The sequence below is a fragment of the Sturnira hondurensis genome, unplaced genomic scaffold (assembly GCF_014824575.4).
Source record: "Sturnira hondurensis isolate 20B ecotype Veracruz unplaced genomic scaffold, ASM1482457v3 Scaffold0022215, whole genome shotgun sequence".
In the NCBI taxonomy this organism is placed as follows: Eukaryota; Metazoa; Chordata; class Mammalia; order Chiroptera; family Phyllostomidae; genus Sturnira; species Sturnira hondurensis.
In genome coordinates this window covers 3,394,520-3,418,158 of record NW_028094846.1, presented here as the reverse complement: position 1 = coordinate 3,418,158, position 23,639 = coordinate 3,394,520, and the positions used below count along the sequence as shown (strand labels likewise).

The 23,639-nt window shown below is 47.4% G+C and overlaps 1 protein-coding gene across 3 annotated transcripts in view; it reads left to right on the top strand.

The window, feature by feature from the left end:
* The first annotated feature begins 1,512 nt into the window (after positions 1-1,512).
* F5 (coagulation factor V) overlaps positions 1,513-23,639 on the top strand; it is a 53,822-nt gene continuing 31,695 nt past the window's right edge. For all 3 annotated transcript variants that reach the window (XM_037034894.1, XM_037034893.1, XM_037034892.1), the window contains exons 1-6: positions 1,513-1,787; positions 4,057-4,148; positions 7,723-7,845; positions 17,169-17,381; positions 18,963-19,106; positions 21,458-21,679. In XM_037034894.1, coding sequence (XP_036890789.1) covers positions 1,630-1,787; positions 4,057-4,148; positions 7,723-7,845; positions 17,169-17,381; positions 18,963-19,106; positions 21,458-21,679 — 952 coding nt within the window. In that variant the 5' untranslated portion in view covers positions 1,513-1,629. The remainder of the gene's footprint in view (positions 1,788-4,056; positions 4,149-7,722; positions 7,846-17,168; positions 17,382-18,962; positions 19,107-21,457; positions 21,680-23,639) is intronic.

Genomic DNA, 23,639 nt, shown 5'->3' with positions numbered 1-23,639 from the left:
AAACGTGCAAATAAAAATGGTGAAGCCGTCTAATTCAAGGTCACAAGAATTTTGCTAGAACTTCGGTAGCAGGTTTGGGATTGGGGGACACGGTGCTCCGGTACACTGTCGCTAGTCTCCCCTATGGCCAACCACGTAGGGTCGGTCTCACAGGACAGCAGTCCTCAGCCTCGTCTCCGGAGTCTGAATCACACTTTGCAGAAGCTCCCCCGGAGCCTGATATTTCAGACACACAGGGGTGTTCTGCTCCTGAGCAGCTTACAGTGTAGTTGGGGAGATGACAGACACCCACCCAAAGTGCCAGAGGGAAATCAACACGGTTTGCTATTGAATAGTGTTGTAGAAGCTCATGAGATGGACAAGCACACTTGGGCCCAGGGTCAAGGGGATAGTAGAACTCGGAGTGGACAGAACGGGCGTTCTAAGCTGGTAGAATAACGTCAGCAAAGGCAGAAGGTTGTGTGTAGGGGGCAAAGCTGCCCAGGAGCCTGGCATCCTCGTGACCCCACATGAGGCGCTGGGTGATAATTCAATCAATCCACGGGGACGAACCTTAAGACAGAGGCTTAGGTGTCCCGTGGATGCGGGGAACTTGGGACAAGTCATCCTGATGCTTCAGACAACACAATTCTCTGCTGCTTCTCAGCAGCAAAACGCAATCCCAAGGCAGTTTGAAACGGATCATCGGAGACACAGAAAGGACCCAGAGGCAGGAAAAATAGGATCCTAGTAACAAACACGTTCTCAGCCCTTTCCGACCACAGGGAAGGACGCGTTTTGCAGTATTTTCTTACCCGCCCCCTCCAACTCTATCGGGAAAAGGTGTTGTTATCAGCCCCACAGTGTAGATGGCGAACCCAGGCTCCGAAGAGGTTGAGTACCTTGTCCAGGAGGATGCACACAGCTATGGAGGGGAGCTGAGGCCTGGTCTGCTGCCTCTCTCAGCCACACTCCTGGGGGCAGGACCTTGTCAAGGCAGAACTGTGTGTAGGCAGAAGTCAGTGATGTGGTCCTGGCCAGGTGCTTGTCCCCTGGCTTCCTCACCACCTGGGGACACATTTCTGTGCCGGGGAGCAGTGCACAAGGCCCTTTCCTCAGAGCAGGAGAGTGCTGGGGTTAAAGGTGTGGGCCCCCTGGCACGGGAAGTTCCGGAGGGTCTGATGAGTGTGAACCTCGCCCCTGGCAGTTTTTAAGGGGGGCGGGTGAGGGGCTGCAGCTGTAGCACAGTATCTGGAAGCGTAGGGATACAGCTTTGCCCCTGGTGTGTGGATCCCTGGGCACGCCCCCACCTGCGGGAGCTTCCGAGCCCCGCCCTTTCCTCACCTGTAGTAAAACAGGCACTAAAGTGGTTGCCCTCCCCGTTACCTCTGGTTACCTCTCGTCACCCAGGGCAGTGACCTAGCGGCATGCCCCCTCCTCCGCCCTCCCCACCGCGTTGCCTGGAAAGGCCCTCGGAGGCGGGGACAGACGGAGGCCGCGGGCCAAGGAGCCCGCCTGGGGAAGCTGCAGGGGAGGACACTGCCACCCACAGCCTCCCAGAGCTCGCTGCAGCGGACACGCGGCGACGCGGCTCGATCGGTGGCGGAGGCGACCTCTGTCCAGGCCCTGGGGGTAGCCAGAAAAGGAACCATGACCCCAGGCTGCCCACGCCTCTGGGTCCTGGTGGTGCTGGGCTCCAGTTGGGCAGGCGGGGGGAGCACGGGGGCTGAAGCGGCGCGGCTGAGGCAGTTCTATGTGGCGGCTCAGGGCATCAGCTGGAACTACCACCCTGAGCTCCCCGATAACAGGTAAGGCGGGCACCGTGTCCCCGACCGGCTTCCCCAGGGAGCACGGTCTGCTTCTTTAGACAGCATTCCCTTTGCTCATCCTGCCTCCAATCATACAGTTTATCACTCTGAGGATGTAGGAAATACTCAGCTAGATGCTGCATGCAAGAGTTGGCTGATACACGGTTTTGTTAGTACAATTGATTGTTGGTTTCGTCTATTGATCGATTCAACACCACCAGGCACCCACCCCCTCCTTAGCCTCCTGTAGCCTCCGGGTCTAGCATTTTAGAAGGCTGGTGTGTTTATGGAAGTTCTAGTTATATATTATTTACCCCATTCTCTGCCTAGCTTCATCGTCTAACACTGAGGACGGGCATTCCCCCTGTACTTCGCCGTGAGCAGATTATTATTATTATCCAGTAGCAGTTGCCCTCATTTTGCTGTGTTCTTGTAAATGACTTTCAGAACACTGCCAGTCCGTGAAAAGGCAACGTTTTTTAGTCTTTCGCCCTTTTCTACTTCATCTGACTCTTCGTCGTCCCCCCTCAATCACCCCGCAGTGTGCGGTCTACCCCGAGGCTTGGGAGACAACACTATTAAAGGGGAGGTTTAAATAACAAAAGTCTATCTTTGAGCTGCAGACATTTTTTTTCCCTCTAATTGAAAGGCTAAAAATAAGACTTCCCAGACATGAGACAAATTTTAGGACCCACTCAATATTTCCAGTTGGTTTTATTTTTACTTGTTTTCATGGTAAGCTTCTTGGTGTGACTCAATTTTTTTTTTTAACTAAACATCACATCTTTGAATGATTGCAAAAGATGTGTTCCTCTTTTACAATTACCAAGCGGTCTACGGAGAGATATTGTAACATTTTAAGAGTCTTTCAGGTATACCCTTAACCCTTTTAAAATTTTCCCCGTGTGGGTGTTTTTGGAGGGCCGTGTTTATATCCCTCGGTCTTGTAATAATGAGAAATCCCACTTTTTCAAAGAAATCATCTTCAGTATTGCACTTCAAGGTGATAATCCAGGCCACCCCCACAGCTAGGGAGCTGCCATTAACTGCAGCCCCAAGGGAGAGAAGGGCCCGTCCAGCGATGATCTCCCCGGCTCCCGGGCAGGACACTGCCTGGCTGGCTGTCTTGCCTGTGGCCTCCGAGGTCAGGCTTGGACGTTTGGTCTGTCACCCCTGGTCGGTGCTAACAGTAGGAGGCACAAAACCGGAGGCAGAGTCCCACAGGGCGAAAGCCTGCGTCACATCCTGAGCCAGAGGGAGCTGTCGCTGGGTGTCCTGCCCTCTCACTCCGTGGCTGCTTTTCCAGAATTCTGGGAAGAGTCGCTTCTCTGGTATCAATTATTGAGTCAAAAGCATAGAATGCTAACCCAGACCAAGTCTCAAGACGTTTGAGCCTCAAAGCATGTCGTTCCTCTCTAGTGCTTTCATGTGAAAAAAAAATCTAACCTTGTAGGTATGGCTGCTTAAATTATGAACCTGTTCTGAATGGTCCTACACCAGGACCCCTGCCTCCTCGGAGACACAAAAGACAGCGAGGGGAAGTTATCCGGGCACTGCCCCCCGCCCCCCCGCCCCCTCCCCCGCCCCCATGACCTCTTTACCAAGAATCCAATAGTTTCTCTTTGGCCAGTCTTGGCTCTGCCGTTCTTCGACAGCTTCTCCTTGGACAAGTTACTTCAGCTCTCCAAGAGTTCGTGTTTTTCACTTGCTTATTTGTTCCCAGAATGAATGCCACGGATTTCACTCCGTGAGCCATATCCAACTTCTCCACCGGAAATAGGGCCCACCAAAGCAAAAACAGCTCTTCACAGTGTCCCCAGTAGCTCACCACTGTATTGGATTAACCAGCTGGAAATAGCCTACATATTTAGTCATAAAAGGTTGGGTCATACTTTTAATCATTTAAAATTAAAAATTTAAAATTTGGGTTCCCACTGTGATCTTGGAATCTTCTTTAGAAAATGGATTAGTTAGGATTTAGTAACTAAATGGATTTAGTTACTAAATGGATTTAATAACAGGATTAGTTAGGGCAGACTTAATTTGTGATAGAACAATGACCACAACAGAATATTCTTGAAGGGAGTGATAATTATTTCTATCAACTTCACTTATTCTTCATATTTAGAACACTCTGGGTCTCCAAAATACACTTGAAAGTGCTATTATTTCTGGTACAAGTCTGAGGACACGAGAGACCCTTTTCTTGCAGTGTGAGAAATAGATGTCATATATACCTTCCAAAGTAATTTTTGTATTTTATTTCCAGTTTGAATCTTTCTACAAGTTTCTTTAAGAAGATTGTCTACAGAGAGTACGAAGCATATTTTCAGAAAGAAAAACCACGATCCAGAACTTCAGGTAAGCCGAGCAGGGGGCCCTGTGTAACCTTGTAGGTTACAGACCACATGCCCATGAAAACACCATTTTTAACCTTGGTCAAAAAGCTAAAAAAAACCCAGTTGTTTGAATTTTTTCTTCACTTGTCTAACAAACTCTTACTGAGCTCGTGCCAAGGGTGGGGCATTGAACTAGACGTCACAGAGGCCGCGGTAGACAAGACGCTCGTGCCCTGCCTTCATGGGGCTCTTGGTCCAGTGTGACGAGTGTAGGTCACCCTTTGCAGCCCTGTGGCTCCCTGGGCTCATTCGAAGGAACTGTGCGTGGCCGATTCTCTTGCACCTATATCCCCGTCTCTTCTGTTTTATTTAGCGTAATATACACAGTAGCTAGTGTTTCTAAAGAGAAACCTCTTCTTTCCTCATCTCTTCTTTAGTCAAGGAAGGTAAGTAAATAGGTTTGGCAAACTGAAATAGGGCACCATATTTTCACAGGGTCATAGGGGCCATTAAGAGAGAACGTCCTTCAGTTAGGTCCCCAAGTCACTCAACCTGCCCCTGCCCCCTTGCCAGGTGAAGACCTGTAACCTGTCCCAGACTCATTCTTTTTTTTTTTTTTAAACATTTTTTTTAAAAGATTTTATTTATTTATATATCTTTAGAGGGGAAGGAGAGAGGGAGAGAAACATCAATGTATGGTTGCCTTTTGTGCGTCCCCTGCTGGTAGTTGGCCTGCAAAGAACCGGCCTGCAACCTAGGCATCTGCCCTGGCTGGGAATCGAACCGCGATCGTCTGGTTCACAGGCCCGCGCTCAATCCACTGAGCTAGGCCAGCCAGGGCTCCAGACTCATTCTTTTACCTCCCGATTCATCCCATTCTTTCCTAACTCCTCTGATCTCCCTTTATCTTCACCCCTTCCTTGACTGGCTCCTTCCCTTAAGCCAAAAACCATTAACAACAAAATAAGGCATAACTATGTTCAGGTTAAACTCTACCTAGAAAGAAAAAACTCCCCTTGACTCTGCTTGCCTTTCCTTTTTCTCACCTTTCTTCACCACCCATTTCCATATGAATGGTCCGATTCACTCTCCAGGGTATCATTTCCTCTCCCCGTGACCCCTGCTCCAAGGCGAGCTCACAAAAATCTCTCGAAAATCTCTCTCAAAAGGGGCCGTCTGTGACTGCGTAGATGCCAGGAACAGTGTTTTTTTCCCAGGCCTTTTCTGGCTGGGCATTTCTAGGACATTCAATGCTCCCCTTCCAGAAACGCTCTCTCGTTGCCTGGTTTCCCTAGCGCTGTCTCCTCTGGTTAACAGAAGCAGAGCCGCAGAAGGGAGTGGAAGACAAGGAAGCGGAAGCAGGAGGGAGTTACAGATAACCTTTCCTGGAACTTGGCTCCAAATGGGTGGAGAGATAGGGGAGTTCTGGAAGGGAATAAGAGGTTTAAGGATATTTGGGGGTTTTATAAAAGGAATACAGTGACTTAAAATATCTAAGTGTGCCCTGGCTGGTGCCAGCCTGTGAACTGAAGGGTCACAGGTTCGATTCCCAGTAAGGGCACATCCCTGGCTTGTGGGCTGGTTCCCCAGTTGGGGGAGCGCGAGAGGCAACAAACTGACGTATCTCTCACACATCCATGTTTGTCTCCCTCTCTTGCTCCCTCCCTTCCCTTCTCTTTAAAATTAAATAAAGAAGATCTTTTAAAAATATTACCTAAGTTCTCAAGGGAAGATTGCAATAGAAGAGAGGATAAAGACTCAGAAGAAACAGGGAATGATGGGATTGAAAGCTGAGCTGGATCAGCCTGCCCTAGAAGAGACACTGCCTTCACCAGGGGCTATGAGGTTGCTAATACAATTCAGTTTGTAACTGTGGGCAGGAAATTTTTAAAAGGATCCCCTGTCCTCTGTCACAGAGTCTGTTCCTTTTTGTAGCTCTGGTTCCAGCCCCAGTACACACAATCGATACTTAAGAGCTACTTAATTAACTTAAACTGTAGGCGGGTGAAGGGAAAATGGGCCGGGAAACGTTTTCCCAAGGCCTGCGGAACGAGGCACTGGGCGGGTACGGAGAGCCCTGCCTTCTGTGGCTTCTGCTGAGTTAACTGAATTCAGATGTCTGCGCTGGGCGAGCCATGGCACTGAGAGCCCCGTAAGCCACAGGAAGGACCAGCGCGAAGCTGGAGACCACGCTTTAAGCAATAAGAAGGCATTGATAGTTTTGGAGGCGGTAGTGTGCTCAGACTACTCTGAGGTGATTAACTTTTGCAGTGACTTCCCGATGCATCCTCACTAATTAGAAGCAGACAGACCTTGATAGATGACCTCTGTGTAAGCCCTGTGCCCTGGAAATGGTATCTCCCTGTCCACCCCGCATATCTGGTGGACAGGTGTGTTTTACATGAGCCCCAGGCATTGTAGCATCCATTTATGCAGCATCTTCCTAAACGCCCAAAGGCCCTTCCCTACCTGTGAAGCCCTGATGGCCAGGGATGATCTCTCTCACCTCTGGGTGCTGGTAGGAGTTGATACAAGGGGGCAAATCTGGTGCAAAGACAAAGCCTGCGATGGTGAGTGAGAAGCTCTGGCTTTGCACACTGTCATTGACTCGGTGACTTCCCCGTCCCCAGCCTCGTTCTGTGTCACCGGTACTTTCCCCTGCTTCGTGCCCCGCTCAGCTGGTGGGTGTGATTCCAGCCCAGCAGGAACAGGAGCAGTCGTGGGCCCCACCTCTGCAGCATGAGCCCAGACCTTGCTGTGAGTTGGGGGGCTTAGGTGCTAGGCCGCAGCCCCTGAGGTCTGAAGACAGATGCCTGCCCTGGACAGGTGGCCGGGCGGGGCTCATTTTCAGAAATCCTTTCTTAGGCTTTCAAATGGCTAGCTTGAGCCTTTGCATTTTTTCAAGGAAAATGATGACATGTTTGTCCCCGAAGGCTCTAACAGCGCTGTGGCCATGGGCTGCCCTGTTGGCCGCAGTGCCTTCCTCACCTGCGTGGAGGGCGGTGGAGTAGCGGACTCGCCGCGGTCCTTCCCAAGCCAAAAGTGCTTGGACCGGGTGCCTGCTGCCTGCTGCGCTCCCTTCCTGGGAACCCAGGGCAGCCCCCCCCCCTCCCCCAGGCTGTCTCTGGGCAAAGGAGAGGGTGGGAGAGCTGTTCAGGCTCCTGGCTGACAGTGTTCGCTTTCATGCATGAGGGTGTTGGGTCTGCCTCTGTGAAAACATGTTCTTTACGTCACCCCGGACAACTGAAAATGAACATCTTTATTTTCATGACCAGAGGTCCTCTCTGAGGAATGACTGGGGGTCAGAAGGGGGCGGGCATGGCCAGAGCGATTGCTCCTGGTCTCTTGACTGACGTTGAGCCAGGGCGGGTGTCACTGCCTTCTCCCGTCCTTAGCTGACTGCATGTGATGTCGAGTTGGTGAGCTGGCAAAGCCGTCTAGATGGGAGGCAAGTGGGTCGTCCCCGAAACCTGGAGAAGCGGCGGCTCTCGCTCGGGATTTTCTGCATGGTGTCTGTGCGTGTGTGCCTGTGCATGTGTGTGTACTTAGCAGCTCCGTCTCTGGTGATCCTGATGTGTGTATCCTTGCTTCCATAGGACTCCTTGGGCCTACTTTATATGCTGAAGTTGGAGACATTGTGAAAGTCCACTTCAAAAATAAGGCCGACAAGCCCTTAAGCATCCACCCTCAAGGAATTAAGTACAGTAAATTCTCAGAAGGTAAGAGGAACTTCCTGTCCCTCTGACGAGGGAAAAATGTACAACTCTTTAACACCAGCGTCAAACGTTTGAAACCATCTCGTCGGCCGCGTGTCAGAACGCTCAGAGAAAGCTTAAAGACATAAGCTTTGAAGGCAGACTTAGGTTCAAATTCCAGCTGTACCACTTCTGGCTGAATGACCTTAGCATCCCCGAGCCTCAGTTTTCCTGTCTATAAAGTGGGAACGGTTGTACCCGCTCCATAGTATTGCTCTGAGGATTAAATGAGGTTGTTTAGGTGTTGTGCTAAATAAACATGGTTCCTGGAACCTGGACAGCCCTCGGTAAATGATGACGATGACGATGATGATAATGAGGACAGTGACAGTGAAGATCATGAGAATGATGGAGGTAAAAGGGACCACGTCAGCCACGGGATGTTGACATTGTTCTAATCACTTCCATTACACTGGTGTCCATAACGAACAGAGCAGAGTTCTGTTAGGAACTGATATAAGAAAACTGTATCCATGTTGTAATAGGTGTCAGCACCGTAACACTTAAAAATAACTTTAGACCTCCTATAATTCACAAATCTTCTTTCTCCCACGTGTTCCAACCGTCACGCCTGTGAAGAGAGTAACTGGGTGACTAGGAGAGTGGTTTCCAAGGCAGGTCGGGAACTAGCCTGCCTGGCACAAGTCCTGGCTCAGACACTAACTGTGTGACTTGGGGAAAGTGAGATAACCTCTCTGTGCCTCTCTCTTCCCATCTGTGAGATGAAAATAATGATCAGGCCCTCTTTATACAGGCTTGTCATCAGGGTGTCTTAGAACAATGCCTAGCATGTGAAAAGCACTTGATAGAATACCAGCTATGATAGAAAGGGTGATTCTTGGATCAAAATTTGTCCAAATGATGTTACATGTCAGTTACATCACAATGAATGTTGTTCTGGTGTTCAGACAGTTCGACGTGTAGCCGATGATGCATGGATGTCCTTTTACTATTGTCTGTGCAAACCCATCTCTGCCAAGGAATGAGCCGTTGGCAGGAGGGCAGTGACCTGCCCTCCCCAGTGCTCGCTCTTTGGCTGGAGGAAAACCGATGAAGCGTTAGCTGTGAAATTTCAGGCACCTTAAAGGACCAGTTTGTCAAGACTCTGGGCGAGGCAGTGTGTGTAGGAGTCTGTCTCTTCTGTGTCCCTGCAGTCATACGGTGACATGGAACAACCCCTCGACCTCCTCGCGAGGCTCCTAGGTGACGGCGTCGGGAAGTCAGCACTGTGTTGCCAGAGGAGAGGACCCTCTCAATGTCCCATGCAGGTCCCATTTCAAATGTGGGAGGAGGCAGTGCCGTGAACTTTGTGTTCCAAGCCGGGCTGTTTGCACAGGAAGTGAACCTTGCAACCCTGTCCCTCTTCCTTCTCTGTTTATCTGTTTCTACACTCCCCCACAGCCAGCAATCATTTATGAGCGGCGGTTTCAAAGGCCCCCACCCCCTCCACCGGTCACCTGCTGACTGCCCCCGGTTCCGCGACTCTAGGGACGGTAAACACAGGTGGGTGGGAAAGTCAAGTTTTGTCTTGGAAATGACAAGACAGTCCTCACGCCTGACATTCGCCCTCCCCCATAGCCTCCTGCTACGGTCTGAATTATTTTTGCAGGAGTGGAAAGAAACTCCACGCTGGGCTAGCTACCTGAGAGTCTGGATTTCTTTATCTCAGAGGTAGATAGCTGAGCAATGGACGGTGGGAGGTCGAGACAAGTGATCGGTCGAGCGGACTCAATCCTCATCCCTGTGGCTGCTTGAGCTTAACCAGAGAACCAAACAAGCTGGCCAGCAGCCCTCGTTATGCAGGAGTTAACCTTTGGGCCCCACCAGGATTTGGAAACCTACTCTCATCAGCCGGAAGGAGAGATAGCCCTGGGAGCAATGCTGGCTTCAGGGCCAGAATGCCTGGACGTGAGCCCTAAGCAAACTTCAGCAATTTCCTTTACCACTAACCCACAGTTTGATATCTATGAAATGGGATTAGCAATTCCTTTCCCGCTAAGGTTATTGGTCATTGTACCGGGAAACTTCTAGGCACACAGTCGACGCACAATAATGCTGGGTCTTGCTGGGTGGTTGCTTTATAGCTGTGTAGAGTGCAGGCATTAAATTTTGCTTCCAGAAGCTGAGAGCGAACGAAGGCCTTGGCTTTGGATAGTGTCGTCCTACTCAGATGCGATAAAACAGTCCCACAGACTTCAGAGGCCAAAATGAAGTAAATGGCCCAGAAAAAAAATGTCAGTTATCCCGAGCACATGAGGAGTAAGTCGTTTTGAATAATTACCTTGTCCAGATGGAGTGCCCAAGATATTTCCTCTTAATTACTTTGGGCACAAATCTTTCTAAATGGTATACCTCCTCAGTATACCTTTTGAAACAGAGGGTGAGACGCCAAAGTCTAATTCCTCCCTAAACCGCGATTTCCAGCCTACCGTGAGATTTTACAGGTACCCGTGAATGTTGGAACTACGTGCAGTCTAAGAGTCGACGGATTCTAAATGCAATCTGATGTTATTTTCCTCTGGTATCACTCACAGGTAAAGACCCTGAGCTTTCATTCACAGATTTCGTACATCGTTTTGCCCGGGAGCCTTGGTTCCTTTGCATTCTCTCCACGGCTCCTTTTGGAATTCTTGGCTGTGCTTACATTAGGTGATGGCTGGAAGTCTAGGCTCTGGACAAGAAATGTGTCACCGCGCTTGGTGTGGGAGTCTCACGCTGGCCTGTCATCCATAAACTGGCAGCCTCTGACATAAAGGCTGAGTCGCAGCTTGGCGTTTCTCAACTGCGCCCGGGGGACACCCTCCCCAGGTGTGCCTGAGGGCAACCTCAGCAGCACGTGGAGCAGGGATGCGCAACCCCCGTCAGGATGGGCAGATCCCGATTTATAAAAATGCTCACAAGGTCGTTTCCTTCAGAAATGTCTTGAATAGGAATATGTTTTAAACTGCAATGAGTAACTGTACCTAAGTACTTTTAAACTTTCCGTCACTAAAAGAGTTTTGGTTTGAGGCTAGAATTTCAGAAACTCTGTAACTAGTGTGTGGTGACTGTTTGATTGTAGTGGTGCACCTTCCAGCAAATTTTGTTGTTCATTAAGATCTTTGAAGTTCTTTGTGCAATTATCACCTTTAAAAGTTTGTTTCAAGATGAATCTTCCATTATCCTCTTATTTATTTTCTCATATTTTAAGTATGTGAGTTACACTATAAGCACTATAGTATAAAATTCTATAACATTCATGCCCTGGCTGGTGTAGCTCAGTGGATTGAGCGCGGGCCTGTGAACCACATGATCGCGGTTCGATTCCCAGTCAGGGCACATGCCTGGGTTGCAGGCCAGTTCCCAGCAGGGGACTCACAAGAGGCAACCATACATTGATATTTCTCTTCTTCTCTCCTTCCCTTCCCCTCTAAAGATAAATAAATAAAATATTTTAAAAATTCTATAATATTCAGCTTTCTGCTGGTAAGCCAACTCTCTGAATAAAATCTAAAAAAATAAAATTTCCACTGGAGATTGTTCTTTGCATCTAAGTGTTGCCAAATTCTCTATATGAAAACTTAGTCTTCTAGGTTTTTCCAGAACATTCCAGTGTTTGACTTAATATAGGCAATTACATTTTTCACTTTTCATCTGAATATTTTGCCCAACATAGAAACTTCTTTGAGTGTATGATAAGTACCTGAAACAAACTGTAAGAGCTAACATAATAATTCTCATTAATCTAGTCATGAGAATTAGTGTGAACCCCCCTTCAAAAGAGAGTTGCAGGCCTTGTGCAGTGGGACCGGCCCCTTTACAAAATCCCGGCATTCCAGTGTTCCCATTGCCTCAATTAAAGCTTCTAAAAGAATCCTCAGAGTCTTTAAAGGCACACTGAAGCATTCACTAAGATAATTAAATGGAGAGGAAAAGAGCTGTTAAAAAAAAAGAAAACTAGTAACAAGGAAGGATTTCATGAAGGAACACCCAAATGGATGACCAAAGGGACTCTTTATGTAACTTCACTTGCCCAAACTGGTCACACCATTTCACATTTGAAAAAAAAATACTGAGAGCCTTTTGGCAAATAATTTGTTCATCAGGACAAGGGTAAACACATTACAAAGCTGAGGAAGGACTCATCAGGAAGTGGACAGAACTGAGTCAATGTAAAATGAAGGGCCACCCTGTGTAAAGAATTTCATCTAGCACGCCGCTGAACAAGGACTTTTTGTGTGCCAGAACAATGGTGTTTCCTGTGCGTTTCTCTTCTTTTCCATTAAGAGTTTCAACTTATTTTGATTACAGAGTCAAAATTAGATTTACCAAAAAAAAATGCTTTTTGTAAAATTGCTTCTTCTGAAGAGCTGTTTATCTTTCACACCTCCTATTACGCAGGTTGCCAATTCAAAGATACGATGCGCCTGTTTTATTCTAGATTCAAGGTAAAATAAAATACTTTGAAGTGAAAAGGAAAAAAGCATTGATAAAATTATGCCCGAACTATCTCGTTAGTAATCCTCACTCAGTATAATTACAGGATCTACTTCTGTGTCTAAATCTATATTGTTCACTGTTTGTGTCAAGATGCCCCAAATTCACCTTTTCAGTAATAGAGCAAGCTTAAAATCATTCACTCAGTTATTTGAAATCTGTATATGTAACTAATATATGAATGTGAAATTCTCCGCAATTTACTATGGTCAACTAGATGAACATTTATAAACCACCAGGTGCTCAGTTAAACCTGGGTGTGAAACACGGAACATTTAAACATGAGTTCACTATCATCAGAAAATCACTCACGCTCCAAAGCCAGCACACGTTACGGCCCCTTCGGGGATTCTTAGATGCTTCTATTGATCGGTTCTCATTATGTAAGAATAACGGGTTCTAACTGCGGCATCTCCACGGAAGGGCACTAGGAAAATTCTAGGGGTGAAATTTATGGCAACCAGGGTACCAGCAGGTACCCCACTGTTAACTATTAACTGGGCTGTGAGTCTCTGAGGGTCTCAGGCTGCTCTCCTTCCATTGGTGCCCTGGTGCCTGGAAGAGAGCTAAGAACATCGATAGACGGTGATGATGGTGGTGATGATGGCAATGATGGCGATGGTGGTGGTGGTGGTGATGGTGGTGATGGCGATGGTGGTGGTGGTGATGAAGATGATGGTGATAAGATGATAGTGATGAAGATGATGACAACGATGATGATGGTCATCATGATGACTGGACTAGACTGAGGGACTGAGGACTGGCTGAGAAAGTAGAGGCCGTGTTTATTTTCCCTGGCTCTGAAATGTATTAATTTGGCTGCTGGTTGTGAGTAGTTACCTAATCTGATCACCAGCCTTTACCACCTTTAGAATCCATCCGTTGCCACCTTCAGTCTTTCTCACTCGTGTTAAGAGAACTCAAGAGTACTTCGGGTACATCTTACTAGAAGTCAAACGTAAGGGAAGAGGCTGGGAAACGGCCCACATGCTGATGTGGGTCACCAGAGGCACCACAGCGATGGGCGGGTGCCAGACATGTTTCATGTACTTCCGGGTCTTCCTAACCCAGCTAAAATAACAACGTCATTGCCAGGGTTATGTTATCTAATGATGAAGGAGAAAACTGAGGCTCAACGGGAGATCAGAAGCTTCCCAAATATACACAATTAGCAAGTGGAACAACCACCATGACAAAGAATCTCCTATTCTAGGAGAAGTATCGTTAATCATGTAATCTCACGAATATTTACCTGAATACTGATGAGTGCCGGTACACAGATGTAGTATATAATGCTGTCGTGTGTATCTATGCATAGCATAAACACAGATGATACACATCCATGTATATATATATATATATATATATATATATATATATATATATATGCCTGTTATGAGATACACAATCAGAGATTAGGGAGTGAGTCAGCTGACGTTTAAGCTGATACCTGAAGGACAAGCATTTACCCAAAGAGAGAGAAAGTCCTCTGTCCCCCACAAATATTGTGCTTCGTCCTCCCACAAGTTTGGGAAGGCAACAGAGAACGATGTACCAGGGGCACCCCCTGGGCTGTTTTAATGGCTGGGACCCCGCAAGGATCTCGTCCAGGAATGTTCTGTTTTCACTTCACGGGGCCACAAAACACGAGGCCCTGACTAAGGCCCGGCAACTCGCTTCAAGACAGACCCGGTCAACAGTCCACCACGCGCGCCCCGTCACACAGACGAGGCCGGACCCAAGGGCACCGCTGTCCTATCGGCCCTGTTTGTGCTTTGCTGTAGAAGCTATTTTGCAACTTTCCAGAGAAACCCTTCCTGTTTATTATCAGAGACTCTTGCTCATAAATGCGTTTTTTTTTTTTTTTTTTGGATGGGACTAGAACAGTATTACCGGACGTTATTTAAGCTTTTGACCTTTGTCAGCGCCTGACCCTTTGAAAACTCAAGTCCTTCTTATCAGCGGAGTGAAAGCATGGTCTATAGTAAACATGGTTATCGATGTCAAGCTGCCTTTTCGGAAAAGGAAAAACACACAACCCCATGTTATGCTTTGCATTAGCATAAGGGTCACACACTCAGACACTCACGGAGGCTTATTTTTCAAATCAATGAAAAATAAGTCCAGCAGGGTCTGGTGATTAGAGAGCTGTGTCCTATCTGAGGGGACAGTTGGGACTCATGTCCAGGCAAATTCTGTGCAGGAGTTTGGTCCTGTGGCACCAAGTCATCAGGTTCTGTTTTGTTTTTAAGAGACACCAACAGTCCAGCCTCTTATATAATATTCCCATATTGTTAACCTTGGCATTTCATTGGTTTTAACACGTGCAGTTCTAATAGAACGCACCCATGAGCTATGACTCAAGGACCTTGGTTCTAGCCCGAAGGACCTGAAATCTTAAGAGTTCAGTAAAACAGTCACAGAGCCTCTTGCCCGTGCCGGGTACAGTGACAGGCACCGGAGACACTGAGACAAATACAGCCCAGCACCTGCCTTTGCGGAGCTCACTCGGGTCACACTATGTGCAGGGTGCAATGACGGTTATCTAGGAGGAGAAAGTGAAATTAATCCTATAATACCACATGTTTAATTCTAAACTGTGAAGAGTGCTGTAAAAGTAAAACATGCATAGCACCGTAAGAGCCCAGGGCTGCGATAAACTTACACTGAGGTTGACGTCTGAAGGATGAGCACACATGTATCCAAAATAAGAAAGGGAGGAAGAGCGCTCTGGGCAGAGGGAATAGTTTTGGCAAAGGCCCTGAGGCAGGGTGGAATTGGCATGTCCCGAGAACTCAGAGGGGCCCGAGTTACTGATACACAGGTCCCTGGGGAACGAGTCACACAGAAGGACAATGGAGAGGGGAGTAGGATTGGAGCGTATCCTGGACTTGGGGCCCATGGTAGGGACTTTGGGAAACAAGAAGCCATCGTCAGGGTTTGGAGTAGGAACATGACTAAGATCTGGGGCTTTAAGGAACATTCTGTCTACAAGGTGGAAAACAAAGCAAGGCTAAGGACCCAATAGTGGAGATAAAAAGGAACAATAAAAAATAATCCACCAAGAAAAAAAAAACAGAAAGAAGAGAAGAAGGAACGAAGACCAAGTGGACAAATAGAAAATAACAGGAAGGTAGATGTAAATGCAACCATCTCAATAATGATATTAAAAATACAAAAAGAGACAGATTGTACAGTGAGATAAAAACCCACACCCACTGTATGCAGAACTCAAGCAGTCCCCTTTAAACGAAAGACAAGTGAAAAATAAAGGATAAAAAAAGATACACCGTACTCACACTAACCGGGTGAGCGCAAGGTGTATTATTCCATTTTTACGACATTATTCCATTTTTACGACATTATCAGAAAACAAAACCCAGCGACAGAAAGCAGATCAGCGGGGGTCCGGGTCCAGGGGGCAGGAAAAGGCACTGCCTACGAATGGCACAAACGACAGAGGTTCTGGGGCGAGGGCCGCGTTCTATGCCTTTGTTGCGACGACAGCTGTGGAACGGTGAGCATTTGCCAACGCTCAGCGCATATTGTACTTAGAATTGGTGGATTTTATTACATGTAATTTGGAACTTAATAAAGGCGGCAAAACAGAGAAAGAGAGGAATAAAGAAAAGAAAAGGAACAGGGAAAGGGAAGGGAAAAATTAAGCATTTTTGTTTTCAAAAAGCACAGTCGCTTCAGTAAGAATGGTATCCCCGGGCGCTTCACCCTGTCGTGTAAAACATTTTAGTTGTTTTTTTAAAATATCTTTCTTGTCTGCCCACATCCACACTCTGATGGTCTCACCTTCCACCTCAAGGAGTTTATCAAGATCTTGTGCCAAACGAAGAGACCTGCATCCCAGAGAGAGATTCTGGCACCAGCCGAGGCCAGTGAAACTCTCACCCAGTTAGAGAGGAGCGTCGCAGACGGGAAGCTGCCCGTCCCCCGTGGCTGTCCATGGCGCTGACCTCTCCCCTTCCTGACCGCCCTTGCTCCATCTCTAGCCACATCTTCCTTTGGTTGTCGAAAGCAGGCCCCAACCTTCTGCAATTCTTTTAATCTGCAGAATCTCAGTGGCCTCTCTCCAAGGAGGAAGACCGATTTCTACAATACATCCTCCCCTCTGTCACCGGCAGACAAAGAGGAGTGTGTGGAAGGGTCAGTGGTGGGTCTGTGGGTGTATGAAGCAAGACATCCAAACTTTGGGGGGGTGGACACTTTTCACGGCCTAAGGGCAACTCAACTTCAGGCAGGAGCTAGACTCTGGGGAAGGAGCTGGGACGATGAGGCGGTGGAGATGTGATACAGCAATGAAACGGGGTGAAGGTGGCAGTGGTTGGAAACAGGAAATGGAAAACGTACACTTCAAAACAGAACAATGTGTAAATGGGTCTGAGGATAGTTGCATCCTGCGCCAGTAGGCTGTTAAAAAAAATATAAGAGGACTTATTAAGCCCCACAGAGAAAATACAACCCATTTTCATATTCTGCGGTGGTTCACTGAGCAAAGGTGATTCAATTCTCTGATTACATTGAAATAATAACTACTTAGAGACCCTGGGAAGTTAATTGACTCAACCTCCAGTGAAGTACTAGTAACACGCCTTAATCACTTCAGATCACCATGGACTCAAGCCCTTATTATAATCATGAAGTAAGTGGATATAATGAGAATCTTTCCAAATGATGATGGTTCACCACAGAGGGGGTCAGGTATCTCTATAGAGCTTTCAGGTTCCTTCGAATTTGAGGGTGATGACAAAGCCGTCCTCCCCGACTGTCCAAGGGTGCTCACGAACTTTATCCTCCAGGTGCTTCCTACTCGGACCACACGTTTCCCGTGGAGAAGATGGACGATGCCGTCGCTCCAGGCCATGAATACACCTACGAGTGGACTATCAGTGAGGACAGTGGGCCCACCGGTGACGACCCGCCGTGCCTCACATACATCTACTACTCCTACGAGAATCTGATACAGGACTTCAACTCCGGGCTGATCGGCCCTCTGCTTATTTGTAAGAAAGGTAAAAAAAAAAACACCCCAAAGTCAAAGGCATTGGAACGGTGAGGAGCACTGTGATGGAATGAGGCTCGGGAGAATCTGGGAACCTGCAGGAAACCGAGCAGAGGGCGGAGGGTGTGGACACCGGACCGCTGTGCACGATGGTGCCTGAGGGTTTGGAAGCCCCCGCTGTTCCTCCCAGCGCCGCCCCCCCCACCTCTCAGTCCTGGAGCCACTCCCAAGTGAATGCCTGTCAGAGAATTTGCTCTGAGGCCAAGCCCGAGTGGTCTGTAATGTTTACCTCAAAGCCAAGCCCCCTTTTCCTTTTTAAAAAGATTTATCTGTATATGTTTTTAAAAGATTTTATTTATTTATCTTTAGAAGGGAAGGGAAGGAGAGAAAGAGAGAAATATCAATGTATGGTTGCTTCTCATGCGTCCCCTGCTGGGAACTGGCCTGCAACCCAGGCATGTGCCCTGACTGGGAATTATCTATATATTTTTATAGAGAGGGGAAGGGGGAGAGAAAGGAAGAAATGGCAGAGAGAAACATCTATTGGCTGTCTCTCACACGCCCCCTACTGGGGACCTGTCCCAAAACCCAGGCATGTGCCCTGACTAGGAATTGAACCCACAACCTTGCGGTCCACAGGACAATGCCCAACCCACTGAGCCACTGATCAAGGCAAAGCCAAGTCTTTTTGTTTTCTGCACAGCAGCCTGCACTCTGCTGATCACACTTGGAAAGAACTTGAACATACCTGAGCTTTGGTCTACAAACACACACGATGCCAGCTCACTCTTTTCTAAAAAAGCCAAACACTCCGGGTGGCGGGTTGCCAACACACTCAGTCCGCTTTACACGAAACGCCGCTGGCTGGGCTTCTGAGCAGCAGGCCTGCATGTTCACTGTACCCAAGAAGAATTCAGCTCATCTCTCAGCAAAACGAACAACCAACCACACAAAACTGCACTGTGGGGAATGATGTGATGAGCTCACCCTCTGTCTGCATGTACACAAATTCCTAGTGCGTGTGCTTACTGCACAGATACACGTGTTCATTGCCTGAGGTCTAGAGGATACTGAGGTGGCCCCACAGAAATTAAAACTGAGAAACAGCTCTCTGTTCCTTCTACGTTCAGCTGCATCTTTCCCTATGTGAGAATGGGTTCATCCCGAATCTCTCCACCAGTACCTGGTGTGCCATCCCTGTATAAGCAGGATGGCTGGATTGAACCTGGAGGGCAATGTTTTTACCATCCAAGCTGTGGTGCCTTTGTGTTGGCCTGGCACAGGGGTGGGTGGAGGAAAGGGACACTTTTACTAAAGCCTTGACAGTCACCAAATGTCCTCTGTGTGCCAGATCACATTTACCTTTAAAGCCCCAGTCCTCAAGGCTGTGAGGTGCCAGAGGGCACACAGGATTTTAACAAGCCCCCCATCATCATGACTGGATAAAGGTGCTGTTTTGGAAATAAGATCTTCCTCGAGTTGCCTTCACTGTGACGGGTCGCTTGCCTTAAACGCTTCGCTGTCTGGGAAGAAGCAATGGGGGTGGTTCTCTCTCCGGGGCGCGACTGACAAGCACGCCTTTCCTTCCCAGGCACCCTGAGCGAGGGCGGGGTTCAGAAGATGGTTGACAAGCAGCACATACTGATGTTCGCGGTGTTTGATGAAAGCAAGAGCTGGAGCCGGTCATCGTCCATCATGTACACGGTCAACGGCTACGTGAATGGGACCATGCCAGGTAACGGGCGGGCTGGGCACGGCCCCACGGCGCCGGCACGGCCAGTGCCTCTACCTCTGCTGTTTCCCTCAAGGCCCTGGGAAGCTGACCATCCTCCTTGGGTTCCAACTCACACTCAGAAAGGCAATGTGGTCTGGCTCAGCGGGGCTCAGGATTTTATCTTCTTTTTTCTTGACCATCAAGGACATCAGACAAATTGGGAGCTGCCCAGGTGAAGGAATGAGCAGCCTTGTTAGATGCAGTGCTCTGAGCAGGCTTCACCTTGGCCTGCCTCTCCTCCAGGATAGCAGCTTACTGATATCCAGGATATCAGTCTCCTCCAGAGGGTTCCGTGGTCCCTGCTGCATGGTGACCACACCTTCATCCACAGAGGAAGCTTTTCAGGACTGAAGTTCAAGGTCAGCCCCTAGCAGAAACGGCCAGCAGGAAGAGTTCAATGAAGGTACTTAGAGTAAAGATGAACAGGAGATTAGGAGAAGCGCCCCACACACAAAAATACTGCTAGCATTTCAGAAGGTGCTAGATGAGGAATAGTCAAAGGCATACAGGATGTCTTCTCTTTCCATTTGCATGTGAATCAGAGCAACTCATGGAGAAAAAACCTGACTCCTACCTGAACCACTTTTAACTTCTATCTGCTAGGAATGCCTTAGAGCCAAAGATCCTGAGGAAAAGAGTGGAAAAGTGAAAGTATTACTTTATTAATTAAAGCACTCAAAACCCAAGTTTCTCAGGGGTCATTCTCTATGTCTGAAAAATCACAAGTGCTCTCACTTACTACAAACAAAAGGTGGCAAGAGTGGAGATCTGGACATTGCTTTTAAAGTGTTTTCAATCTCATCTGATTGCGTCAGCCCTCCTGGGTTATTACAGACACATTCAGATGCCTCCAGGCTTTGACCCAGAGTTCCAGAACTTCACTGAAGTCTCACTTAGAAGATCTGAGTTCAAATTTAGCTCACTTCTCCACCTTAGTGTGGTCCCCGGCAGTCAGCTGTCTCCATGTGCTAACTTACAAAAATGGAGTAACTATCTATCTTGGGAGAGAGGGTGTTTAAGAATTTCTTTACATGTAAAAAAAGCATCTCCAGTACTATGGGCTGTACAGGGGTGCGGTCAAAAGGAAAACTGTGTCTGTGTCCTGACAGAGTGAATCATCTGTGTAAATATGCAGAAGCCCCCAAAAGCAAACCATATGCACAAAAACAAAAATTAATGTCTTGGCCAGGGAATATAGTATATGAATTTATTGTTGAAGAGGACAAGCTAGTTGGGGCTAAGAGAGACAAGGGAGGGAAATGGCATCCGTAGAAACTGAAATAAGTGAATGCTTGTAAAACTGAGTTACAGAGCTGTATAAATTGAGTAAATACGGTAAATGCGGATACAGATGTATAAAACGCTCAGAGCGTTTCTCTGGGGCGGTGAAATTCTTCCACCAAAGCCTCCTCCCCTTCAGCTTCTGGTTCTCATGTTTTAGCTTCTTGTTCTCGCCGTGATACCAGAATCCCTGCCTTATTATAATGGCCCCCTAAAAAAGACAAGTTCCTCAGCTCCTCTGTGGAGAGGAGACTGATCCTCAGCCCCGTGGTCTGGTATCTAACGATTATGGATCTGAAACGTAAAGCCCAGGCCAACCGTAGTCGCCAGGGTTGGGATCTATCTCCCCCACAGCAAATGAGCATTTCTCCGGTTACCATGGGAGCAAAGCAGTGAGCAAAATTCAGCTTTTGTGCTCGGCTCTCGTGATTCCATCCACGCGATGCTCCCAGTGGCCCAGCATCGTGAAGTCCCGTCCAGTGCATTTTAGGGGGAGCCTGTAACCTACAGAGTAATTCGATGCCTTGTCATGAAAAAAACCAACAAGTGGGCACAGAAGCAACACACAATCCTTAAGTCATTTTCACAGCTCCTTCTTGAATTCGGTCCTGTTGGAGACCTTGGAGACTCCCCACAGCCGAGCCCGGATTGTCTCTGGAGTGGCCAGATGCCCAGGCTGGCCCAGGGCTGTCCCAGATCTGACACTGAAAATCCTGCGTCACTGAAACCCACTGGGTTCCCTTGGTGGCTTAACCCCTTAGCAGAAACCCCTGTTTCTGGCCCGATGGCCCCGGCCTCTCGGCTCCCTGCTTACCTCTGTAGTAACACTCACTGCGGTGAGCGGTGACTGCCTGTGGGCCCCTCGCTCAGATGCCTGCTCTCCTAGAGCAGGAGCGGCGACTGGAGTGTCGCTCCCTCAGAACCTCGCCGTGCCTGGCGCGTAGCAGGTACGCAGCGCCTAGCTGGTGAGTGAGTCTCGGATCACGGAGTGCTGACTGCCTGTCTTGCCCCCATCTCCCCCCCTCCCTCAGATATAACAGTCTGTGCCAATGACCAAGTCAGCTGGCATCTGATTGGAATGAGCTCCGGACCAGAGCTCTTCTCCATTCATTTCAACGGCCAGGTGCTGGAGCAGAACCGTCGTAAGATCTCGGCCATGACGCTCGTCAGTGCTACGTCTGTGACTGCGAACATGACTATGGGCCCCGGGGGAAAGTGGATTGTATCTTCTCTCACCCCTACACACTTTCAAGGCAAGAGACTCTCCTGACAGCCTTGCTTATGAACGTAGAGCTCCCGCTTCCCAGGCACTCCCTCCCTCCATATCCTTTGCTTCTGCAAGTTGCATGTGTGCATTGGGCCCTGAGAACAGGACATACATTCTCCACTCCTCGATGCATGGCCTTAGTTAGGGTTGGAGGAAGTGGAGATATTGACAAAGATTTTTTTAAAAATGAAGCAAAAGCTGAAGTGGTCTCTACTTCCTTAAAAGGAAAAAGGAGGAAGGAAACAAATGTTTACATAGAGATATTCCTTCTTGGGGTATTTAATATGTAGCCAAAAGAAAAGACTTAGAACGAGGCTAGAACGAGACAATCATGAGCAAATTTATAGAAGCACCGAGTTACGGGAAGTGTGTGAACAGGCGTACCATAAAAACAGTCTCTTTTCTAACAAGGTGAGCACAGAGACTAGCACAAAGAGGAACCCGATGGATACGTGTTGAGTGGACATCAAATCTAAACAGCTGAGAAATGGGCTGTAAAGAATATCAATGAATTCTACTGAGGAAAAAAATCAGCCCAGGTTTTATTTGTGGGACCCCATTAATAAAAATAACTAATTGTTTTATTACATATTGTTGCTTTAAAACTGTTGGGAGGAGGGTTCCTGTGAACAGCAATTAAAATTAAGTAAATAACATTGCTATAGAAAACCAATTTTGTTACCTAAAGTATGTATATGAGCAAAACACACGAGAGAGACTTCATGGGACCATTTCGTTTCTTTTTTGCGCTAAGTAGTCAAAACAGTGTTTGAAGTAACATGACTGCCACAATGTCCCTGGAAGACAGAAAACCAAGTCACAGTAAAACAACAAAGCTAACACTGTTTAGATGAAGTGCTTTTGGCACTAATTTATTTAATTTTTAAAAACAATTTCATACAGCATGTACTTTTTAAAAATATATTTTATTGCTTATGCTATTACAGTTGTCCCATTTTCTCCCCTCTACCCTGCACACCCCTCCCACCCGCACTCTCCCCCTTTAGTTCATGTCCATGGTTCATATATGTAAGTTCTTTGGCTTCTACATTTCCTATACTATTCTTGTCCTCCCCCCGTCTATTTTCTACCTACCATCTATTCTACTTATTCTCTGTACCTTTTCCCCCCTCTCTCTTCCTCCCACTCCCCTGTTGATAACCCTCCATGTGATCTCCATTTCTGTGGTTCTGTTCCTGTTCTAGTGGTTTGCTTAGTTTGCTTAGTTTGCTTTTGTTTCTGGTTCAGTTGTTAATAACTGTGAGTTTGTTGTCATTTTAATGTTTATATTTATCTTCTTTTTCTTAGATAAGTCCCTTTAACATTTCGTATAATAAGGGCTTGGTGATGATGAACTCTTTGAATTTGACCTTATCTGAGAAGCACTTTATCTGCCCTTCCATTCTAAATGAAAGCTTTGCTGGATAGAGCAATCTTGGATATAGGTCCTTATCTTTCATGACATAAAATACTTTTTTCCAGTCCCTTCTTGCCTGCAAGATTTCTTTTGAGAAACCAGCTGACAGTCTTATGGGTACTCTTTTGTAGGTAATAGTCTCCTTTTGTCTTGCTGCTTTTAATATTCTCTCCTTATCTTCAATCTTGGCTAATGTAATTATGATGTGCCTTGGTGTATTCCTCCTTGGGTTTAACTTCTTTGGGACTCTCTGAGCTTCCTGGACTTCCTAGAAGTCTATTTCCTTTGCCAGATTGGGGAAGTTCTCCTTTATTATTTGTTCAAATGAGTTTTCCACTCGTTGCTCTTCCTCTTCCCCTTCTGGTACCTCTATAATTCAGATGTTGGGACGTTTAAAGTTGTCCAGGAGGTTCCTAAGCCTCTCCTCTTTTTTTGAGTTTTTGTTTCTTCATTCTTTTCTGGTTGGGTGTTTATTTCTTCTGATTCACATCATTGATTTGAGACCCAGTTTCTTTCCCATCATTATTGG